At 44.2% G+C, this 20,795-nt stretch overlaps 3 protein-coding genes and 1 non-coding gene across 14 annotated transcripts; 1 reads left to right on the forward strand and 3 right to left on the reverse strand.

The window, feature by feature from the left end:
- Positions 1-328: 328 nt before the first annotated feature.
- Positions 329-3,007, reverse strand: ccdc124 (coiled-coil domain containing 124). Its single transcript, XM_057038870.1, has 5 exons — positions 2,726-3,007; positions 2,082-2,275; positions 1,258-1,456; positions 1,080-1,185; positions 329-1,009 (listed from the first exon to the last, which is right to left on the reverse strand). Exons 2-5 carry the CDS (start codon positions 2,238-2,240, stop codon positions 805-807), a joined length of 669 nt encoding a protein of 222 aa, XP_056894850.1. The 5' UTR covers positions 2,241-2,275; positions 2,726-3,007; the 3' UTR covers positions 329-804.
- A 298-nt stretch (positions 3,008-3,305) lies between these two features.
- On the reverse strand, positions 3,306-8,654 carry cluap1 (clusterin associated protein 1). 2 transcript variants are annotated; one of them, XM_057038865.1, is made up of 13 exons: positions 7,390-8,654; positions 6,997-7,058; positions 6,727-6,838; positions 6,541-6,625; positions 6,284-6,463; positions 6,062-6,157; positions 5,137-5,220; positions 4,911-5,044; positions 4,696-4,837; positions 4,548-4,620; positions 4,361-4,471; positions 4,211-4,260; positions 3,306-3,604 (listed from the first exon to the last, which is right to left on the reverse strand). In XM_057038865.1, exons 2-13 carry the CDS (start codon positions 7,016-7,018, stop codon positions 3,428-3,430), a joined length of 1,266 nt encoding a protein of 421 aa, XP_056894845.1. In that variant the 5' UTR covers positions 7,019-7,058; positions 7,390-8,654; the 3' UTR covers positions 3,306-3,427. The 2 variants fall into 2 exon arrangements, with proteins under 2 accessions (XP_056894845.1, XP_056894844.1); XM_057038864.1 differs by having other exon boundaries at positions 7,229-8,652.
- On the forward strand, positions 5,348-5,419 carry trnaa-ugc (transfer RNA alanine (anticodon UGC)). Its single transcript has one exon. It is a non-coding gene; the product is annotated as a tRNA-Ala (tRNA).
- Positions 8,655-8,888: 234 nt separating the features above from the next.
- slc5a5 (solute carrier family 5 member 5) lies at positions 8,889-20,748 on the reverse strand. Of its 10 annotated transcripts, none has more exons than XM_057038858.1 (19): positions 19,485-20,746; positions 18,704-18,828; positions 18,412-18,455; positions 13,720-14,106; positions 13,389-13,454; positions 13,199-13,250; positions 13,037-13,104; positions 12,624-12,778; positions 12,302-12,442; positions 11,779-11,908; positions 11,585-11,673; positions 11,388-11,500; positions 11,205-11,275; positions 11,045-11,131; positions 10,590-10,792; positions 10,394-10,524; positions 10,121-10,200; positions 9,892-9,960; positions 8,889-9,745 (listed from the first exon to the last, which is right to left on the reverse strand). In XM_057038858.1, exons 4-19 carry the CDS (start codon positions 14,080-14,082, stop codon positions 9,662-9,664), a joined length of 1,902 nt encoding a protein of 633 aa, XP_056894838.1. In that variant the 5' UTR covers positions 14,083-14,106; positions 18,412-18,455; positions 18,704-18,828; positions 19,485-20,746; the 3' UTR covers positions 8,889-9,661. The 10 variants fall into 10 exon arrangements, 6 of the variants coding, with proteins under 6 accessions (XP_056894838.1, XP_056894837.1, XP_056894840.1 ...); XM_057038857.1 differs by lacking the exon at positions 18,412-18,455 and having other exon boundaries at positions 19,485-19,550; positions 19,634-20,744; XM_057038860.1 differs by lacking the exon at positions 18,412-18,455 and having other exon boundaries at positions 19,634-20,744.
- Between the last annotated feature and the right edge of the window lie 47 nt (positions 20,749-20,795).

Raw genomic sequence — 20,795 nt, forward strand, 5'->3', positions numbered from 1 at the left:
ACACAGTATGACCACCAGATGCCCCGAACATTTAAGTTAAAATCATATGGAAACTTTATTTGGCTTCAGTCTTAACAGCCACGTGGTATTTCTATTCTACTGTTTGATGTAAACACATTTAGTGATTTAAATATTTTGAAATTCTGATGTTAGATGCTGTTTTTTCTTAGAGTTTATAACAAACCAAATGTTTAAGTCTATGAATGGTAGGAATGGCTTTTCAGCTGATATCCAGGTTAAGATGTGTGTGACATTAGCATAGGAGCTTCTGATTAGACACATTTATATGGACTTTGTGCATTTCTGATGCATATTAACCAACAGCAACTTTGATGTTGAATGTCCATTTTATTATTTCACATCTTGTTGATTACATAAGTAACCATAAAAAAGTTATTTTGAGTGATTATAAATTGAACATAAGAGTCTGGGGAGTGATTTTGAGGTCTGGACCTGAAATCCTAGCATCTTTGTGAGTGAGAGGTGTGAAATTAGTCCCTTCCCCTCAGAGTCAGCGCTACACACCAGCCGCAGCATTTAGCTTAATCAACCGCTAAAACGAAGATGACGATCCAGTTGCAAACCTTAATAAGTTACTTTCACAAAATTGGTCTTGTCACCTTCCCGAGAGTACCAAAAATCATGAAGTTGAGGTGCTAGACAGCTTTGTCAGAGAAATGGCGCACAGGCACAAAGAGGAGTCGTGACCTTTGACCTGCCACTGTGGGGGTGATTTCTCATCAGTGGAACTTAAATTGAGTTCACATTTTCAAAGCCAGGATCCAGGAAGTTGCAGGATGTTTTTCACTTTGCGTTGTAAGCGGTAAAGCGTTGGTTGAGAGGATTCTCCGGCGCCTTCATCCACTCCTTCTTCAGCTGCTGCTTCAGCTGTGACAATCTCATGTTGGGGTTCTCTTTCTTCAGGCGAGGCATGTTGGCCTCCTCATAGGCGGCAAACGCTGCCTTCATCCTTCGTTCAGGGTGGTGGTCCTGGTCCTCAGGCCCCGTGCTGGAGACAGGCGGAGTTCATGATGATGAGACGTTCCCAGTAAGTGGAAAAATGATAAAACACGCAGTACCTGAGAGCAGCGATGGCGTCTTCTATTGTTCTCGCCTCCACGGTTCCTTCATCAGGAACAATTCTGTTTATGTTCTCTTCCAGTGGAATCTCCAGGTGGCTCATTTCTGTGGGAATAAATCTTTATTTGACCAGGCTACGGTGGTGCTTTACAGCCAAACTGTCTGGTACAGACTGACCTTTAGGCTTTATCTCCAGCTGCTCCTGTTGCAGCTGCTCTGCCTGAAGCGCCTCCTCAATCTGGGCACGAGTTACTTTACCAGCACATGCCAGCTCCTTCTGAGATTTGCCTCTGATCCTAGCGCTCTCCTCATCTAGAAGTCGTTGGGTTTCCTTCTTTCTCTCCAGAAGCTCAAGCCTCTTCTTCTCTTTGTCCCCCTTCAATGGCAAAAGGCATGGCATCACACTTTCAGGAGTACCAATCATCATGTCCTTGCAGTTATTATCAAAAGAATTCTTTAATTTAGCCAGCTTTATCCTTAACGGTAGTTTTTTTTTAAAAACAGGCTCTTACCTTTAGCCTTGAATTTCAATTTAGGAGCAATCAGAAGGGCCTAATCTGAATCTCAGGCTGGTTTATAAAGAGAGATCAACTCACTTAAGGAACCTGTTAGAACCTGTGAGGAACCTCACTGTTGTCAGAGGGACTCTTGAGAAGTGCTGAACAAAAGGACACCTACGTTTCTGGCAGTGGACCGAGTCTGACAGGATTTAGAGGATGCTAAATATTTCTGGTTTTGAATTGGTACATTTTATGAGCCATTGCTTCACCATCGTTCACCTCAACCAGCAGCAACTCTTCAGATAATGCGGTCGCTGAAAACAATATTTGAACAGATGCAAACCAATTCCTTAACAGATCACACTGACAGTCAAATTAATATCCCTAACATGGGTTCAGTCGCCTTGGTCTGCATGCACAAAAAAAGAGAAAACCACATATCTTGAAGCCAAATCCAGAAGTGTGCACGGCGCCATACGAGAAAAAGGAGGCCTTTCCCACCTTTCTCTGCTCTTTTTTGAGGACATGCTTGTCAGTTTCCTCCCACAGGGCATCTTCTTCCTGCTGTTTCTTGCGGGCATCTGCCACTGCCTTGGCCTCTGCCTTGCGGGCTCTGGCTGTGACTGCCTTGGAGTTCTCACCCTGGAACTTCTTTGGCATTCCAACAGCTGCTCTTCAGCTACCAATCGATCTGACTGGTGACATACAAAACACCCATATTAACTAATTATAGCCTTGCACTGACAACACTGGACATGGCACAATGGTACACACAACCTCGTTATTGACAAGGGATTACTGGCTCACAAAGCGTTTAGTAAGCAGTTTTTGTTTTTCAGCATTATGGGGGAAACACCGCCGAGATTCCTGAACAGTGGATCTATTTACACTGTTTTCTGATACTAAGTGAACTAGATCTACCCGAAACCACCATTGTAAGGGACATAGTTAACGTGAGGAGAAGGTTGAGACAGGAGACCATGAGACAAAAGCCTGCAATTTTGTTTGCCAACGAAAGATAGCAAGCTAGGTTGTGCTAGCTGTGGCTAACCCAAGAAAGAGCTGCAAGGGCACTTTTAAAACCAATGTTGAGCGATAAAACAATGGTAACCTATATAGAAAACGTAAAGTATTATGTGCCATACCAGTTTGAGTAAAAGTTCAGCCCGTACGTAAACAGCAGATGACAGTTCGGAAGATGCATCTGCCACCCCACCTCCAACCGAAAACACCCACCGCGCACACTGATGACGTCAGTCCTTCAGCGCGCCTATACGCTATGAAAACTAACTCAACTCGACCCTTATTATTTAACAAGAATCCAATAGAATTTAAGGCATTTCTTCACAACTCTGAGGCTGAGTAGGAGCTGGTCCCATTTCTGGTCCGTAATAACTCAGGCCTTATCTTGAAGCTTTGTAAGTAGACTGAAATCACATGTCTGGCGACACCTTGTGGTTACATACCTGTATTGGTCTCAAGGCCAGCGTGACAACACAAGTGTGTGTTTTCTGGAGTGTTTTCTTAGATGATCTCGGATCAAAGCGTGAGAGCATGTGCACGTCAGAAGCGTTCAGTGCGACAACTGTGTGTTTGAGCTTGAAACCTACACGACCAAATCCTTTTATAGGGTCAATGATGCCATAATAATAGAAAGGTAAGCAGCTTTTTAATGTCAACTTCAGATTCAGTACAGATTTTGTTAATAACACACCGTACTCTTAGTCTGACCATAAAACTTTATTTCATCACTAGTTAAAACCACTAAAGTAAATTTATTATGCACAATTGTGAATAAACTGAAAGGCTTAGGTACATGTGTGTTGTTGTGGGTGGGATGTCTTTAATTAGAAATCATTATCGCTGTCATCCAACATAGACGATCTCATGCCTGGTTTTACGTAGAAGCCTGGAACCCTGGAAATGGGACCGTCCAGAGAGTCATCCTCCAAATCCTTGCTCACCTCGTCATCCTCTTCCTCGTCATCATCATCCTCATGTCCATCAATCTCGCCATCCTCGCTCTGCAGCACAAACATTTATATCTGAATGTTCCAAAAACACCCTCCACAGACACAGTCCAGCAAACTATCGAGCGCAAGGATGTAATTAGGAGAATTAGCAACAGGAGAGGACACCAATGGGATGAATGAATTAAAAGCTACACCTAGTAATCTAACTGGTTTAAAGGTGCATCAAACTGGGAAATGTCAGGCTCTATAGAACTGTCTCGTTTCCTCTTGTCTTCTTAACCGCTTTATCCCTTTCAGGTTCATGGGGAGGCTACAGAGGAGAACAACAAAAAACAAACTATCTAATTTAAAAGGAAAATCCATTCCAAACAAAGTGAAACGATCAACCATGACAAAAGCACTGGGGAATGGATTTTCCTTTGGAACGGCCAGAATAAGGGAGCGTGTTGGCGAGCCTCTGGCCCTGCACCAACCTTTCCTTTCCATCTCTTTTTGGCATGAGGGCTGGACCTTCTGGACGGGGCTACAGCGGGCTTTAATATAGGTGAACCACAAGATCATAAGGATGGAAAACAAGTCAGAGCTCCCGCCGCGGCACAGACGCAGAGCAGACTCGATGAAAAGGCGGCAGTAGTGAGGAACCGTGACAGAACTCACCTCGTCACTGTCTCCTCCCTGCATGTTACCGATGACTCGAGCGTCTCGGCCTAGCAAACAAAAACAACGGTCAACGGGGTGAAACGGGCGGCCGTGTTCGTTATGATCGGTTTCGTGTGCGATGATAACAAAGATCCCGTCTGCCTGCACCTGCCGCCATCATGCCTTTCATCGATCGAGGTCGAAAGGGCCGATTCTCTTCGGCGTCGCTGTCTGAGTCCCTGTCGTCCGGAAGGTCCAAATCAGAATCTTCATCTTTCACTGCAGGAGACAGAGTTCATCAAACCAAACCGTCCTGGGACTGTGTGACCAGAGTACGTGTGGCGAGTTGTCTCACAGGAGCTCCACATCAGATCTTTCTCCTCCTGCCTCAGTTTTTGCTGCATCATCCTCATCTTGTTTTCAGCCTCCTGCAATGGAATGAACAAAGCAGCCAAATGTAAGCTGTAATTTCTAAAGATGGCTTCAATTTTCACTCATCTCACCTCGAACCTCTCTTGTTCTAGTCTGTGGTATGACTCCAGCTGGGACTCCAAGCAGCAGAGGATCCTGAACTTCTTCACGTAGAGCTCATATTGCTCCTTTAGCTCTTCCTCAATTTTCTCATATTCATCCATAATGGCAGGTCTGCACATATGAGAGAGGGTCAGAGTCCCTTTGAGCTCACCCGCCCTTGTCTTTCTCCAGGCTGTGTGCTGACCTGACACTCTGTACCGTCCGGAGTCTCTTCTGGTTTCGCTCCAGTTCCTGTTTCTTCTTCTCTATCTTACTGTCCAGACTGGGTTCATCAGAAGCCAGTTTACTGAGCATGTCTTTGGTCGTCTCCAGACTTTCCTGAATATTGAACAGACGGATGGCGGCACATTTACAACACACAAGCAGAGGTGTGCGTCGTAAAAACAAAGGTTATCAGGAACAACACACACCAGGTCCTCCTTGATGGCAGCTTTCAGGGCCTTCTCAATTTCATTCATTTCGAAAGGTTTAGCGATGGCGACACTTCGGCTCTCCTGCGGATAAACCGGATGTGAGTTCATGGATCATCGTGGAGAACATAGAAATATACCCCATTGTATTGGTTACGTAGATGACGTCATCATGGCAGTCTGGGAAAGTCACTTCTTTTGCTCATCCGTAGGGGATGTAGCTCAGTGGTAGAGCGCATGCTTTGCATGTATGAGGCCCCGGGTTCAATCCCCGGCATCTCCACACTTTTTTATTTTTTTAACTTTTTTTTTTGTGTGAGACTTTTTCCAGGACAGTGCTGGAGTGCCTTTGACCAAGCCACTGAATCCCCAAATGCCCAGAGCATGCATGGATTGCTGATTACTGACTCTAAACCTGTTAAAGTATACTGCTGTTATCTTGTGTATAAAAACAGAAGTTTCCCCTCTGTGGGACTAATAAAAGCTTCTTTGTAAATACTGGTACAGTTGGCAGAAAAGCCTAAGCAGCGGAGAATGATCTTGCGTGTTGGTTTCTACATTTGGAGAGATTAAATTAGTATTTATGAAGGTGGTAAAGTAGCTTCACTGATAACTGATTCATTTATTACCATAGTGAGACAACGAGGTGGTAACCAACACCTGCAAATCTACTAGTATTTCTGTCTCGTCCACACAAACACATGTTTAAAGCCTAAACTGGATTAGAACTGCAATGGTGCCACATCTTAAAATGCTGTATTAATTTAATTGGTGTCCAATTAACCACTGATAATAAGCAATATCAGACAGCAAACCAGTAAGTCATACCATTTTAAAAATAAACATTATTTGACAAATTTTATAATTTTTTGATACAAAAAATAATCACACATTGTAAAACGCCAAATCACATATGCTAATGTACCTTCAAGTCCACCTCTTTTGCCAGTAAATCACACAGCGACGCTCCTTTAGATGTGATGACAGACGCCAGCTGACGAGCTGCTTTAAGATCCGACGTCTAGAGTGACGACAGACATTCAGCACAGACATGAGACTCACATCAACCACATGAGACTCTTAATGAGTTTATTATAGAGTATTTCAACTAGCCACATGATGTTAACAACCACAGGATTTTTCTTACCTGTGAGGTGATGTTGAACTTAAACTTTACGTTGTCCTCCTCATTCCGGTCTCCCAGAGCCGCCTCGGTGGTCTTCATCGCGCTGAACAGCAGTGAGGTCACCTTCAGCATTTCCTTCACTGCATAACCATCAGCCTTGTACACATTCTTGGTATTCAGCTCAATGTGAGCCTTATTTGCCTGCAACCACAACAAAATAAGATCTGACAACTGACCGAAAGCAGATATTAAATAGCCAACTCGCAAAACAATGTCACCATGAATTCGGCCACCGCCTTGATAAAAAGAACCCTGTCTGTCTCCGTGCTTATGTCAGTAGGAATATCCATCGTAGGCTCATATCTATGCAGAAGAAACAGATGCACAACGCAGAAGATAAATGGCAGAAAATATTCCATTTGACAGAAAAATTGAATGTGGAATGACTTCGGAGAGACACATACCTCTTTACAAGCCATATCAAGATTTCTGCCACTAACGGGAAGTTTGGAGTTCTGAAGCTCTGCATGGAAATCAGGCGAGGAAAGCCCAAAGCCCTCATCATTTCAGTGAAATCTACAAAATGAATGGCAGCAAGTTCAACTGTATGCATACCACAATGGATTTGGCTTGGAAGAAATGAAGCTGTGATTTAAGAAAACCGCTAATTGAAATGGCTTTACAAAGGAAATTTCAAAAAAATTTGAAATTTTTGACAAAGGAACGTGACTCACTTCTTAACTCTCTGAAAGACATTTTGACCGGCGGGCTTGCAGATCAACTCACAGTGGTTTCTCTGGAAGCATATCAGAGAAGAAGTGCAATATTTACGAGCAGGGTTGGTGGATGCTTTGCAGGTATTAGCCTATATAGCATATACTATATATATCATATATAGTAGTAGTAGTGCGTTATGTGTTTACAATCTTATGTAATTAGCATTTAAGTGTGTGGAGCTATACTTGCCTACTTCTCATCAGATACGGTACTTTGAAGCGACATATTCGATCAGGTAAACAAGTGAGCTAACGTTACGCTTCAGCCACAGTGGATTCACTAACTAGCTAATAGCAGTCGTCTAATTGTCCTGTTCGTCGGTGAGTATCCAGGCAAGAAAGTTTTGTTACTTGTCGTTTTTGGGTATTCTAGTCATACGTAAGTCTTCTTCGTCCTGTGTTGTTTCATAGCCTTCATAAAATAAGCTAGCGTCAGTAGTCAACACGTCTGCTTTGGTCTCTATGGAAACTGAACCTTCCCTACGGAAGCCGCGGTAAGTCAAAAAGGCTATCGTCATGTGTCGCCAATACCGTAACGTGAATGACACGCCTTCCGGTTTATTTATGTTTTTTAAAACTCACTCCCAATCGCGTGTAGCAGTTACAAAAATCTCAAGTGTTGGCCAGGTAACCCCCATCCAAACGTTGAGTATTCCACTAAATCTGCTAGTTATCGTCGTTCTATCGTTATTGTGGCTGTAATATGTATGGCCACTAGGGGGTGGTGTCCGCACGCATCCTGGAAGTCTTGCGCATCGACTCGCCGCACTGACGCAGAGCATGATGGAGCAAAGCGGTGGGCCACATCCCGAACACGATCCTGCGGTCCGCGGCCTCCATAGCAAGCGTCTGAAGGAACTAGAGAATGCCGCCCTGCAATCTACCCTAATATCACGAATGGAAGTTGAATCTGGGGCCGACGCCGGGAGTATGACGGAGCAGCAGTCCGGAGAGGGCGAGCATTTGAACAGCTTGTCCACGAACCTCCGCGGCGCCCCCCCGGCACTCGGCGAGGACACCGAGGCAGGAGAAATGGAGCTCGGTGGAAACGTGGCAAAGGAGAGGCTCGAAGAAGAGAGGACCCTGACGGACCATTTAAACAAACGACTACTCTCCTCGTTTCTGGAGAAGCTAAACGAAAGGGACTTGGCGCTTCCTGGTGTTCAGCGGCTGGACTGTGCTGTCGCGGATGAGGACTCAAACAGGGCCGCAGATGAGTGGTAAAGGACTGGGCTGACAAGGCAACGCTGGTGGGGAGGACTGGGACCAGTGGGCACGGATTACAGTCCCACAACAGTGACGGATCTGCTTTACCCACCGGTTCATAACCGGAAGTCATGGGTGTCTGGAAATAAATTGCAGCCTGTATGTTCCTGTAAATGAAGAATGAATGAAATTTGAGAAAATGAAATAAATCATGGTCATGTGATATATACTGCTTTTGTACTCTTGAGTAAGTGTGTTTTTGTAATGCGGGACAACTTGTGAAAGTGTGTTTTGAACGTGTAATATTAGCGCTGGCCGCTAGGTGTCAGTATACACAAACCTGATTGAAATATTATGCAAGTAATTCAAAGTATGTTTAAACCGTTTGTGTTTCTTTTTTTTAAGTTAACAATCCAATCGGGTCCGTGTGGTGCAGAATGATTTGTTCCCACTTTCATCACATTCATGCTAATAGCCTTAACCTTTGTGTGGAAACACACCAAGCAAATAAGTTCTGGAAATACTAATTTCTTCCAAGATTTAAATTTGAACAGAAATTCCATACATGGGCAGCCCTCTAATCGATATCACATAATCACATAGGTTTGAAAGTGAAAAGGTTGAGAAGATGACAATGAATTACCTTTTATCCTGCACACACTCACAATTGATTACAAATGCAACACTCATAAAGCAAAGTTGCATGACAGAATTCCCATTTTATCACCCATTATACGCAGGTTAATATTTTTTAGGTGCAATAAATCAAGAGACAATCCTACACCCGTACAAACGCAGTAAGCTTATACGTAACACATTTATTTTAGAATTAATACAGTTTAGTTTAGAATTCAGGATTTGTCTTTTAATGATCTAGAACATAGGTCAGAAATATTGGATTTAGTGTTTAGAAAAAGACTAAACTAGGATACAATTTTAAGCTTGTTTTACTGTCTTTTGTTTGTATATGCTAAAACACGGGGCATCTGAAATTCACTGTTGGTTTCCAGGTGTCAGGAATGATGATTCTGCAGATTTCCGGTTCAGAACAAGTCATCCTTTAATGTTTCATAAGTGGAGGAAAAGGCAAAAAGTTTAAAAGTGCAATTATGGTAAAACTTCTCTGAATGGATGCACAGGGAATATTCATAAAGTTTTTAAAGCTTTCATTGCACAGAGTTATAGTGTTTTTATTGGTTAAGGACTCATTTCACTGCTCATAAAATCTCTGACATTTACACAGAAAAAGGAAAAAGTCCCATTAACGTGTCTGTTGTCACAGATTTGCATGTCAAACAATACTTCCATGGCTAAGATGTTTGATTAAAATGGATTTCCTTTGGTTTTATTAAGCATAAATACTCGATCCGCCACCTCTGAACAAGGATGACAGTATTCAACAGTTGCCCCTTAGTATTTATAAGAGTTGACCTTCATTTTCACTGTATGGTTTCCTTTCTGCCCCGTCTTTTAAAGGCACGAGTTCCGTCTCATTGAATCCCTGCGGGACAACGTAACAGACCAAAGAGTCCAGTTAGAAACTTAGCATTTCTAGGAGGCAGAAACCCATGCTATCCATACTTCCACAAGAGGAGAAAGAAAGCACACATTCTCCAGAACAGAAAGGCCATTTAAAGATGCCCTCACCTCCTCGCGGTCCATGTCTGTTTTTCTACATGTACGGTGACAGGGAAGCAGCTGTGACAACGCTCGAGTCTTAAAGAAAAAAAGACAAAACTTACGGCTTAGACAAGCAAAATAGCAACGAGAAGCCGGCATAAAAGCTCTTTTGTTAACAGCATACGCCCGGATCGGAACATTCTGCATATTCAACAAAGCAGACCTTTGGAAAAGTGATGTATAATTCACAACATACACTCTCTCCTGCCGACATGTCCTTCTTTTTCAGATCCCACCACAACAGTCCCTCTGGAATGTCCTCCCTCTTGGTTGGTCCTGTGTGTAGAGGAATGTCAGAATTCAGCTTTTAGTGTCACAGTAAAAAAAAAAAAAACCTTAATATTACACAGAAAGAATATAAAGGTTTTATTACAAGGTCAGCGATTCCGCAACACCTCAATTCAGTGTTTATTGGATTTTTAGGAATATGTCATGGTGTATCAGCAGTTTTTCTCGCTTCTCATCTCACCGTACACGTAGCTGACTATGAGTCCAACTACAACAACCGAACTTGTCGCAATGGCACCAAAGTAGAGGTAAGAAACGGAGTAGAAGTAGTGCAGGCCCCTTAAGTTCAGATAAGGAACAAAAACATCCTGACTGTGAAATGGAAACATTTATTTACCTTAATCATCTATGTCCAACTGTTTTTTATTTTTACAAACCCCTGATCGCTGTTGTGATGAAGGACAGAGATGGCTTCCAGGTCCTGTGGAGGGGTGGGGGTCAGCGTGAGGTTACCGGCTGCACACTTGTCCGCGTAGCTCGGCAGGACGCCCATGGTCTCCCGACTGGGTGGGTAAAGAGTGGAACCAATGGCGAGCCACACCGAGACAGAGAAACCCACCATGAATCCACAGAAGGCCCCCTGGTAGATCCAAGACAGGGGTCAAAGGTCGTCTTCCTTTTCAATCCTGATATTTCTTGGTAAGGTCAAAAGGTGAACATTTATTGAACTGCAAAACTGCCAATGATGTATGTACATTGATGTATATTTGACCTATCAATGACCCAAAGTAATTGATTATAAATAGGTAAATAAAAATGCGAGAATAAGAACAATTATCATCATTTTTTTCTGAATGAGGGATGAAATAACGGGATGAAACGATTCACCTACGAGTTTGTTTGATGCTGGGATAAAGATCCCCAAAGTAAAAACACCCAATAAAGGACCACTGACCACACCCATGACAGTGAAGGAGCCCTGCAAGACAAACGAGAGGCAGAAAAATCAAATCACACACACACACACACACACACACACACACACATTTTACCTGAAGCACACCCCAGTCCAGGAAGGAGGACAGGGCAGCTAAAGTTAAACATCCAGCTCCATACAGCACAGCTATGAGGGGGGAAAAAAACTGCAATAATGCTCACAAATGTTCTGAATCCACATTTGTCTAACATTTCAATAACGCAGGACAGTAAAAAGCCTCTTTGGCGAGAAGACGTACACAATCCTCGTGAAATGAACAAGAGTTTCTTCTGGGTCATGTGTTGCACTCGAGGTTTCAGCAGATCCTCGATGGTTACTGCAGCCATGGCGTTGATGCTTGTGGAGACGGTGCTGTAAAAAAGCCATTATGATCCAGATATTAAATATTTAGTGGCATTTACTCAGTTGATTTCACGCATGTAAGGATGTAAATACCTGAGGGTCCCGCTATAAGCACAGGCCAGGAAAAGACCTGGAAAACCAGGGAGATTTTGGAAAATTTCCAAGACGAAATATGGGACATACTGCAGACACAGAGAGAACGAGAGACAAGCTAGTTCATAGTTCATTCCACTGATTCAAAAATGTGTGTCAAGAGGGAAGCATTTATTTGCATGTGTTGGCGGTACCAGATCAGGAGAAGCGATCCTCCCAGACTTCAGCGGATCACAGTCGCTATAATAGGCAAACATGACGATCCCACAGATTGCCGCACTGCCCACAATCATATACAGTCCCACCTGGTTGACAAACACCGCCCTGAATTTGACAGAAACGTTGACAGGGTCAGGACTAAAGCTCCTCCTCGGGAACCGCCTCCAGTCCTGCAAAGGTTGGATCAGGACAGATGGACCGAAGCCACACCTGTGTCACCCTTCATGGTTGTAATTTCACCATCATGGCTGCTGTTTTCTGCCCTTTTCTGATGTCATATCTAATGTAGTAATATAATGTAAGGAAGGCAGAACAAATTAGATATTGATCATTGCTGTGGTGCAATTTCAAAATAGATATAAAATACTCAACCGGCCTGCATTAGCATTGTGCTAGGTCCAGCTCACCGAACCATCTGTTTGCTACTTTTATGTCTCATACAGGTGAATTTGAGATGTTTCGGTGCTTGGTATGAAGGCCAAACTGGTCTCCACTCACCACTGGGCGTGTTTTTCTGTTCTGCAAGAGATGTACCGCTGGACTTGAGCTTGGTTCACGCCGTTCATGGCCAGCCACACCAGTGCCCCGCCCACCGACAGGGTCCAGAAGGTATACCGCTTTCGTGGGTCAGGATCAAAACTTGGGGGAAAAACATTAAATTCTGCATGTGGTAATGCACGTTTTCCACATCTTTTAATGTATTTTGAAACCATTTCACACAATTACTCTGACATTTTCACCATCTTAAAGAGACTCTCCTCCTTCCAGCACCAAATCTTTCAAGTTTGCAAATGCAGCTAAACGGTAGCATTGTTTTTACTCGTCAAAATTAATACGTGATCCATTATTGGCAATCTCCAGGACTTTTCCAGGACCGCCAACCAGAATTGTGCCGTGGATGTAAATGGCCAGGAAGCCCAACAGCATCACGCATGTCTGGAATACATCAGTCCAGATCACAGCTTTCATGCCCCCCTGTAGCAGACAAAAACACACCTTTACAGCTGACACAGACTAAATAAAACACAGGATTATTATTAACAGAGTTATTAACTGAGTTTTTCAAAGACCAGTGGAACCAGTGCTTTTTGGAAGGTTCCATCAGCAAAAAATAAACAATTAACTCATTAACTAGAGCCAACACGCGCCTTCAAGATGTAATATCCAGTTTATTTCCACTGTGCCGTGGATTAAAAGGGCAGATTAAAAGGTTCAGGGTTTCCAGGTCCTCACCATGGTCGTGTAAATTGTGCAAATGATCCCCGTTGAACACAGGGACACCCAGATGTTGAGTCCAGAAGCTGAAAAGGAAAACAGTTGAATCAATCAGGGGAACTATTTCTCAGAACTTTGAAATTCCAGACTGATGAAACACTGTCAGGCGGCGTCCCCCACCTTGGTTGAGGATTAAAGCGGGAGCGTAGATGACGATTCCGGTGTAAAGCATCTAGAAGGAACAGAAACTGGGATACAATGCTACCGAACAGGCTGACTTAGAATCACAGAGTTATCAAACATTTCATTTTCCAGCATGCATTGCACATGTGGTATTATTGTGCCATCTGGGAACATCTGAGCTTCTTACAGTCACCACCAGGAACTGGATACTGCCCAGCAGCTGCATCCCTCTGCCAAATCTCATCTTCAAGTACTGTGACAGGCAGAGAGCTTCAGTTACAACCCAGCAGAATATCTGAGCACACATCCCCCGTCAGTCCTCACCTCCTCTATTCACCCCTTTCATTCACCCACAGGTGCGTTCAACAGGTGTGTTTGGTCAGATTCCAACCTCGACTCCTCATTCCGATAAAACCCAAACAATCTCCCTACCATTTCCCAGTCCAAATACAACGAGAACTTTCAAATTGTAGGATCGATACTTTGGTTGGGTATCAACATTTATAAATCTGTTTGACCTGATTGCTGCTGGTGATTCCCAGGCGAAAGAAAACTGGCAGGAAGAAGAACGCCGTCAGCAGGGAGTTGATGCTCTGCCCGAGGCACATGTAGATGAACTTGGAGCCGTGATTATAAACCTCAGAGGGAACACCCAGAACCTGGACGGCTGACATAAAACTGGCGCAGAGAGAGAGCCCGACGGGCACGGCCGTCATGGACCGGCCACCGGTGAAAAAGTCGTCAATGCTTGTCTCCTTAGAGCTTTTCCTCAGGGCGTGGAACAGGCCGATGGCCATCGAGACGACCAGCATGACCGCGGAGACGCCGTAGTCGGCCAACACAAAACCTGGCCTGCTGCTCTCACTGGAGGACTCGTCCATGACTTGTGTTGTTGGATTCAAGACCTGCCAAGAGGGAACCAGAGTGAAATCCAAAGTTATCTTCATCACCAACAAGCAATAAGATAACCATTTCTATTCAGGAACCATCACACTAAAATGACCACGTGTGTTTCAAGAGACACAATTCACACAAAATGTTAGACCAGAAAGACAGGTTCAGCTGCACCGGAGATACCTAACAATGTAACCACGTGAAACAAGGATCAACAAATATAATTGCCACCTATAAACTATGGTTAGTTGCTGATTGATACAAGACCAATAAACGGATTGTACAATGCCTGGAAATAATGTTGCACAATTGTTAGGTTCAAACGACCTGAAACATGAGAAAAACAAATGAGGCAAAGACAACAGTTTTGAATTTTACTTGCAAGGAGAACGGAGAGATGTGCTCAGTTACAGATCTCCAACACGTTCTGACGCACACCTCCCGCCATCCTTCTTTTATTGAAATTAGGAGGTTCCAAGTTACACAGAATTCAAATGTGTCTAAAGGGAGGGGGAAAACACAAGATAGCAGGTCCCAAACAAAGCAAAAGACTGTAAATCATAATGGTGAGATTATACGTAGGTCTTCACTGATTTGATTAGCTTAGCTCGCAAACAGCACATTCTTCCATATCAGACAGATTAAAAGAACAGCTCCTGGGTCATGACCTGCAGCTCTGTCTCCAGTCAATGTCACTTCCAGACCAGAGAAGTTCGAGTTGACACATCAAGCATCATGAATATTAAGCATTAGCAAATAATAAGAAACATTAAGTAATGAGAAACAATATAACAAGAATAAAGAATATAACAAGGTAAAAGCAAATAAGAGATAACTTTAATATAATGGATCTAACAACAATCTCCAATAACAAAAGTAAATAGAAAATGTCAAACTGAAAATGTTTGCATATCGACCGGGTATTGATGAGGATGACGCTGTCATCTACCTGCTGCACCGGTCACTCTCACACCTAGAGAGCACCGGGAGCACTGTGAGAGTCATGTTCTTTGGCTTCTCCAGTGCCTTCAGCACAATCCAGCCATCACTGCTGAGAGGGAAGATGGAGGGAGCCGGAGTCGACTGTCCCCTAGCTGCCTGGACCACCGACTACCTCACCAACAGACTACAGTACGTGAGGCTCCATGACTGTGAGTCCGACGTGGTTGTCTGCAGCACGGGGGCACCACAGGGTACAGTTCTCTCTCCCTTCCTCCTTACTCTCTACACATCGGACTTCAGCCACAACTCGGACAGCTGCCACCTCCAGAAGTTCTCCGATGACACAGCCATCGCTGGACGTGTGTCTGAGGGGAACGAACTGGAGGACAGGGAAGTCATCACCATCTGCGCATCAACACCAGCAAGACAAAGGAGGTGGTGATAGACTTCAGTAGGAAGGCTCCTCACACTGCACTCGTGAACATCCAGGGTTTGGACGTTGAGATCGTGGAGGAGTACAAATACCTGGGTGTTCATCTCAACAATAAACTGGATTGGACTCATAACACAGACGCCCTGTACAAGAAGGGCCAAAGTCGTCTTCATCTGTTGAGGAGACTGAGGTCCTTTGGAGTGTGCAGGTCACTGCTTAGGACTTTTATGACTCTGTGGTGGCATCAGTGATCTTCTACGCTGTGGTCTGCTGGAGCTGTGGAAGCTCAGAGAGGGACAGGAAGAGACTCAACAAGCTGGTCAGAAGGGCTGGCTCAGTCCTGGACTGTTCTCTGGACTCCATTGAGGAGGTGGGTGAGAGGAGGATGTTAGCCAAGCTGACATCAGTTATGGACACCCCCTCTCACCCCCTACACGAGACTGTGGGGGCCTTAGGCAGCTCCTTCAGCAGCAGACTGTTACACCCACGGTGTAAAAGGGAACGTCACTGCAGGTCATTCATCCCAACTGCCGCCAGATTGTTCAACATGCACAACTCTTAATGTAGCACCAATAACCCAGGGTTGGCATATTTGCACTAAATAATCATCCTGCCTCTGGAATGTTTTATTTGCACATCTTATTTGCACCTTCATTTTTATTCACACTGTCCGACACTCCTTCTGTACATAATTTTCATTTCTGTATATACTGTACAATGTACATAGCAATGTACATAATATAAGAGTCCTTTTATTTTTATTTTTTTTATTTTATTACTTTTCTGTATTGTACACCACGGGCTACCACTGTAACGTGCAATTTCCCTGATATGGGATCAATAAAGTTTTTTATCCTTATCCAATTTGACCATAAAGACAGACTTGCATACATAACAAACATCAACATAACAAAAAGCAGAGACAAGTCTAAATTTCCTAAAATCTTAAATACATCCTAAAGCCTTCCCCTTCACACTGGCGCTACACAGGTCAATCTGGTGCACCTGAAGTATCTTTGGTAAAGAATCAGCCAGCACCCACAAGGACAATGAGGAGATGGTCGGAGGAGATTTATGAGACGTCTCAGGGCTGTTTTGAGGTGACACCGGCACTCCGAGAACCACATGGAGTGGACGTTGATGGGCTCACATCATAGATAGACTATCAAATTCAGCATGGACTCAACTGTCCCAGCCAGGACTGTCCATTTTTATACAAATAATGAACGACATTAGAGGAGTTGGCAGGGTAAACAATACATAGGAAGCCAAAAGTAGACATCAAAGGGATTGTGACCCACTGGGCTGCGTCATATGGAGACAAACATAGACAGACATATCGATTCTGACTCTGACTCTGGTTGCACCCGAATTATTAGCGGTAAAACTAAGGTATAAACTTTTAGAAAATAAAGAAATAGGTGAAAGAAGAGGAGGGGCAGGGTGGGAAGAGTGAATCTGCTCAGTTGCTTCCTGCCCCACTCACAGTCACACCTCCCCAGACTCGTGGATGTGATGAGCAGATGCAAATCCTCTTTGTCTCCTGTTTGCTGTTAAGTAATCCATTCCAATCTTTGAACGCTGCCGTTCTAACTCATTCTTTGAACAAATAAACGTCTTTGAGGTAGCCTACTTTTAAATAGGAAGTTGATTGACATTCCTTGGTATCATCCTGCTTCATAACACTTAGTTGAATGAGAAAACCAGAGCCTTAAGGGAGAGCTGACAATAACATGTTATGTACCAAGTGAACTTGGGGTTGAGCACAGCCACTGGTGTTCATGCCTTTGAAAACCTCCCCAGGGGCTAAAACAAACCGAACATGCCACATATTGACTGTGATAAACTAACTTGAAGTTTTGTGCAAACAAGCTTGGTGTGCAGAGCAGAGGCCCAAAGCAACCACCAGGGTTCATTTTGAGATGTCATAATAAATGCAGCAGATTGTGTGTGAAAGTTCTCAAAAGAAAGTGGGCTGAGCCAAGGTGGTCTGGACCAATCTTTTGGCCATGGTTTGAATATAATTGCAAGGAAATTATTAAGTTAAATATAGTTATTTCTTGAGCGAGCCACTTTACAAACGGGATCCCATAACGTTCAGTTTATTAGTTTATCAGTATTCTTCAACAAGTAATCAGCCAATTACATGGCTGAAACTCAATGCATTTAACCATGTGGGTGGGGGTCACGTCAACTTGCTGAGGTTCAAACTGAGCGTCACAATGGGGACGAAAGGGGATCGAAGTGACTTTGAACGTTGATGTTTACTGTTATTTACTTTATTCTGCACATTTCCACATACATTTGAGCTGGACTGATGGCGTCGTGTGCTTGGCTGACTGTTTTCCTGCAGCAGCCAGACAAGCCGGTCGCTAAGTCATCAGTGGCAATAACAACTTCACCACCGTGGTGCTTCGTGGATGAGAGTTTGTCCAGCAGATTTACCTCCTCATTCAGTTTCAATCCACGATTCCATGATCTGCTTCTGTCATTTTGTCTATTCTTTTAAATGTAACCCTACTTAAAACACTGATAACTGTTGTGCAACTCAATGCACTGAGGCATCTAAGTGTGGTCAAGCCAACTTGCTGAAGTTCAAGCAACAGAATGGGGAAGAAAGGGGATTTAAGTGATTTTTGCAATTATAATTGCTTTCAACCGTAACTAGAAAACTCCCAAATTTGAAATGAGATTACACGCTATTTGCTAAACTAAGAGAATTACACTCTTACAATAATCTGACTTTATTATCTCTAATTAACAGTGAAGTTTTAGCTGCCAATATTGGTTTATTGTTTAATTACAACTTAAAAACTTCACACAACAGTACTGTGAATCAGGGAAGAGAAGAGAAGTAGTCATTTTTCCTTCACACTCGCTGTCCCGCTCACTCTTGCGTGCTAGCTTTTATTAATTGGGATTCATCACCAGTCTTACTCACCCTGGTCTGTGCAGAAACACCTGAGTACCCCACGGTCCTGCAACCTATTAACCCCATAAATGCTGGTCGAGACAATTTTTAGCACAACGTGTTTGTTTCTAACAAACATAAATCCCCATAACACATATTTGAAATACTTTTAGTCTTCTTAAACCTTTTAAAGTTATTTACTCTCTGTTATTTATAGTTATAACCCAAACTATTTGTACCAAAACCTTATGTTTTTACCCATTTTACCCATTTTTTTTTTTTTTTTCATAAACAGAATTCCGCAGGTAGAGGTAAGACTCACCTGCTGTGTCCGGTCCAGTTGCAGCCGGTGTGAGATGAGTGTGCGGCTGGTCTGTTTCCCTCACCTGCTGCTTCCATCTGCAGCCGCTGTTGCCGCCTCAGGTGTTTGCACGTGAGGTTCCTCCCCTGGAGGCAGAGCACAGCACATCAGACACAGGTGAGGTTGCAGCGCCTGACGCCGCCGTTGAAAATGCTTTGATGTAAAAAGAGATTTCCTTGAGTGCATTGGGAGAATCAAAGCAATCTCCAAAGTATTCCAGGTTTGTGCTCTTGGAGCGCGAGATCATTAATTATTGTCGATCTATAATAGACGACAAGCGCAGGACAGACAGACAGGCAGGCAGGCAGGCAGGCAGGCAGCAGACAGACAGACAGGCAGGCAGACAGACAGGCAGACAGGCAGGCAGGCAGGCAGACAGACAGACAGCAGGCAGGCAGGCAGACAGACAGACAGGCAGGCAGGCAGGCAGCAGGCAGGCAGACAGACAGGCAGGCAGGCAGACAGACAGACAGACAGGGAGGAAGACAGGCAGGCAGGCAGACAGGCAGGCAGGCAGGCAGGCAGGCAGGCAGACAGACAGACAGACAGGGAGGAAGACAGGCAGGCAGGCAGGCAGGCAGGCAGGCAGGCAGGCAGGCAGGCAGACAGACAGGCAGGCAGGCAGGCAGGCAGGCAGACAGACAGACAGACAGGCAGACAGACAGACAGGCAGGCAGGCAGACAGACAGACCTGTCCTTCTAAAGCAGAAAGCTTGAAGTGCTCTTGAAACGCTGCACTGACCTTTGACCTGATCAGACACAGGCCACCGACACCAGCAGACGACACAGCTCCACAAACCATCACTGACTGGGAAATTTACATTTATCAGAAAAGAGGACTTTGATCCGCTGAGCAACCGTCCCGTCCTTCCTGGCTGTTGAAGCTCTGACCTCAGCTGCAGCCCACTCCCTGAATCCTCCTTGAATCTCCAACATATCCTTGAACAGGCTTCATTTTACCATCCTCTCAAGGTCACGCTTGTCCCTGTTCCCCGTGCACCTTTTTTCGACAACACTTTTTCCTTCCATTCAGCTTCGCCTGAGTGTGATGCAGTCTTCATCTTTATCACTGAGCTCTTGCGTTGAGGAATGCAAGTGGGGCAATGATCGCCTTCTGAACAACTGTCAAGTCAGCAGTCCTCCCTACTGGACCAGACTAAAACCATTTAAAGGCTCAAGAAGCTTTTAAGTAAATGTACTTTTGTACAACAGCAATGAACAGAAATTAAAAGAACTGTTGATGTTATTGGCTCTGTAGTCAAATCTTTCTAATCTCAATTGAAATGTTGTTTTTTTTTCCTGCGTTTGCATGACAGACAGTCCAGGGGGCGCTTCAGTTGAATTTCTCTTCGTTGATGGTTTCTGGGCTGTGACAGGAAGCCGTAAACCCTCAGTGCTGAACAGCAAATCCGCAGAAAATGTCTCTTTTCCTGTAACCGAGCCGAGCTTCACCGTATTTTTTTTTTGTGGTTCTGCTCATGTCTTTAGCACAGAACATTGTGAGTCGTCGCACTGTAGTTCAGTGATTGACGTTTCCGGCAGATTCGCCCTGTAGTTCAGTGATTGATGTTGAAAGATACCAGCTACCAAAATGATGGCTTATGCGTCATGTTTACTCCAACGCTTTTACTCTAACACAGGCCTCCACCCAGCTGATGCCTCCATGGCCCTGGTTAACATCCGGGTGGCATCGGCAGTTTTCTTGTTTCTGCAGCTGTTAAACCTGCTGCTCCGTGTCAGGTTCAGGGTGACCCGGCGCCGCCCCTCACAGGGGCCCCTTTGGGAGGCAGCAGAGGGCAGACGGGGTCGAAGCGCCGCCAGAACAAAACACCATCACAAAGTCGCCTAACAGCAGAGATGTATAACAGTTGAAAATGCTTGTTTTTAGTTTTCAATTTTAGCAGAGATGGCTAATAATTGGAATAGTTAAAGGCACAAAATGCATACAAGGTTTTTAAGGTGAGGTTGATCTCTGACCGTTTAGTCAGTTACGTGAAAATGATTTGCGAGCGATGAGCAGAACTGATTGTGTTGACTTGTCTGAATCAGGAAA

The sequence above is a fragment of the Takifugu flavidus genome, chromosome 7 (assembly GCF_003711565.1).
Source record: "Takifugu flavidus isolate HTHZ2018 chromosome 7, ASM371156v2, whole genome shotgun sequence".
NCBI lineage: Eukaryota > Metazoa > Chordata > Actinopteri > Tetraodontiformes > Tetraodontidae > Takifugu > Takifugu flavidus.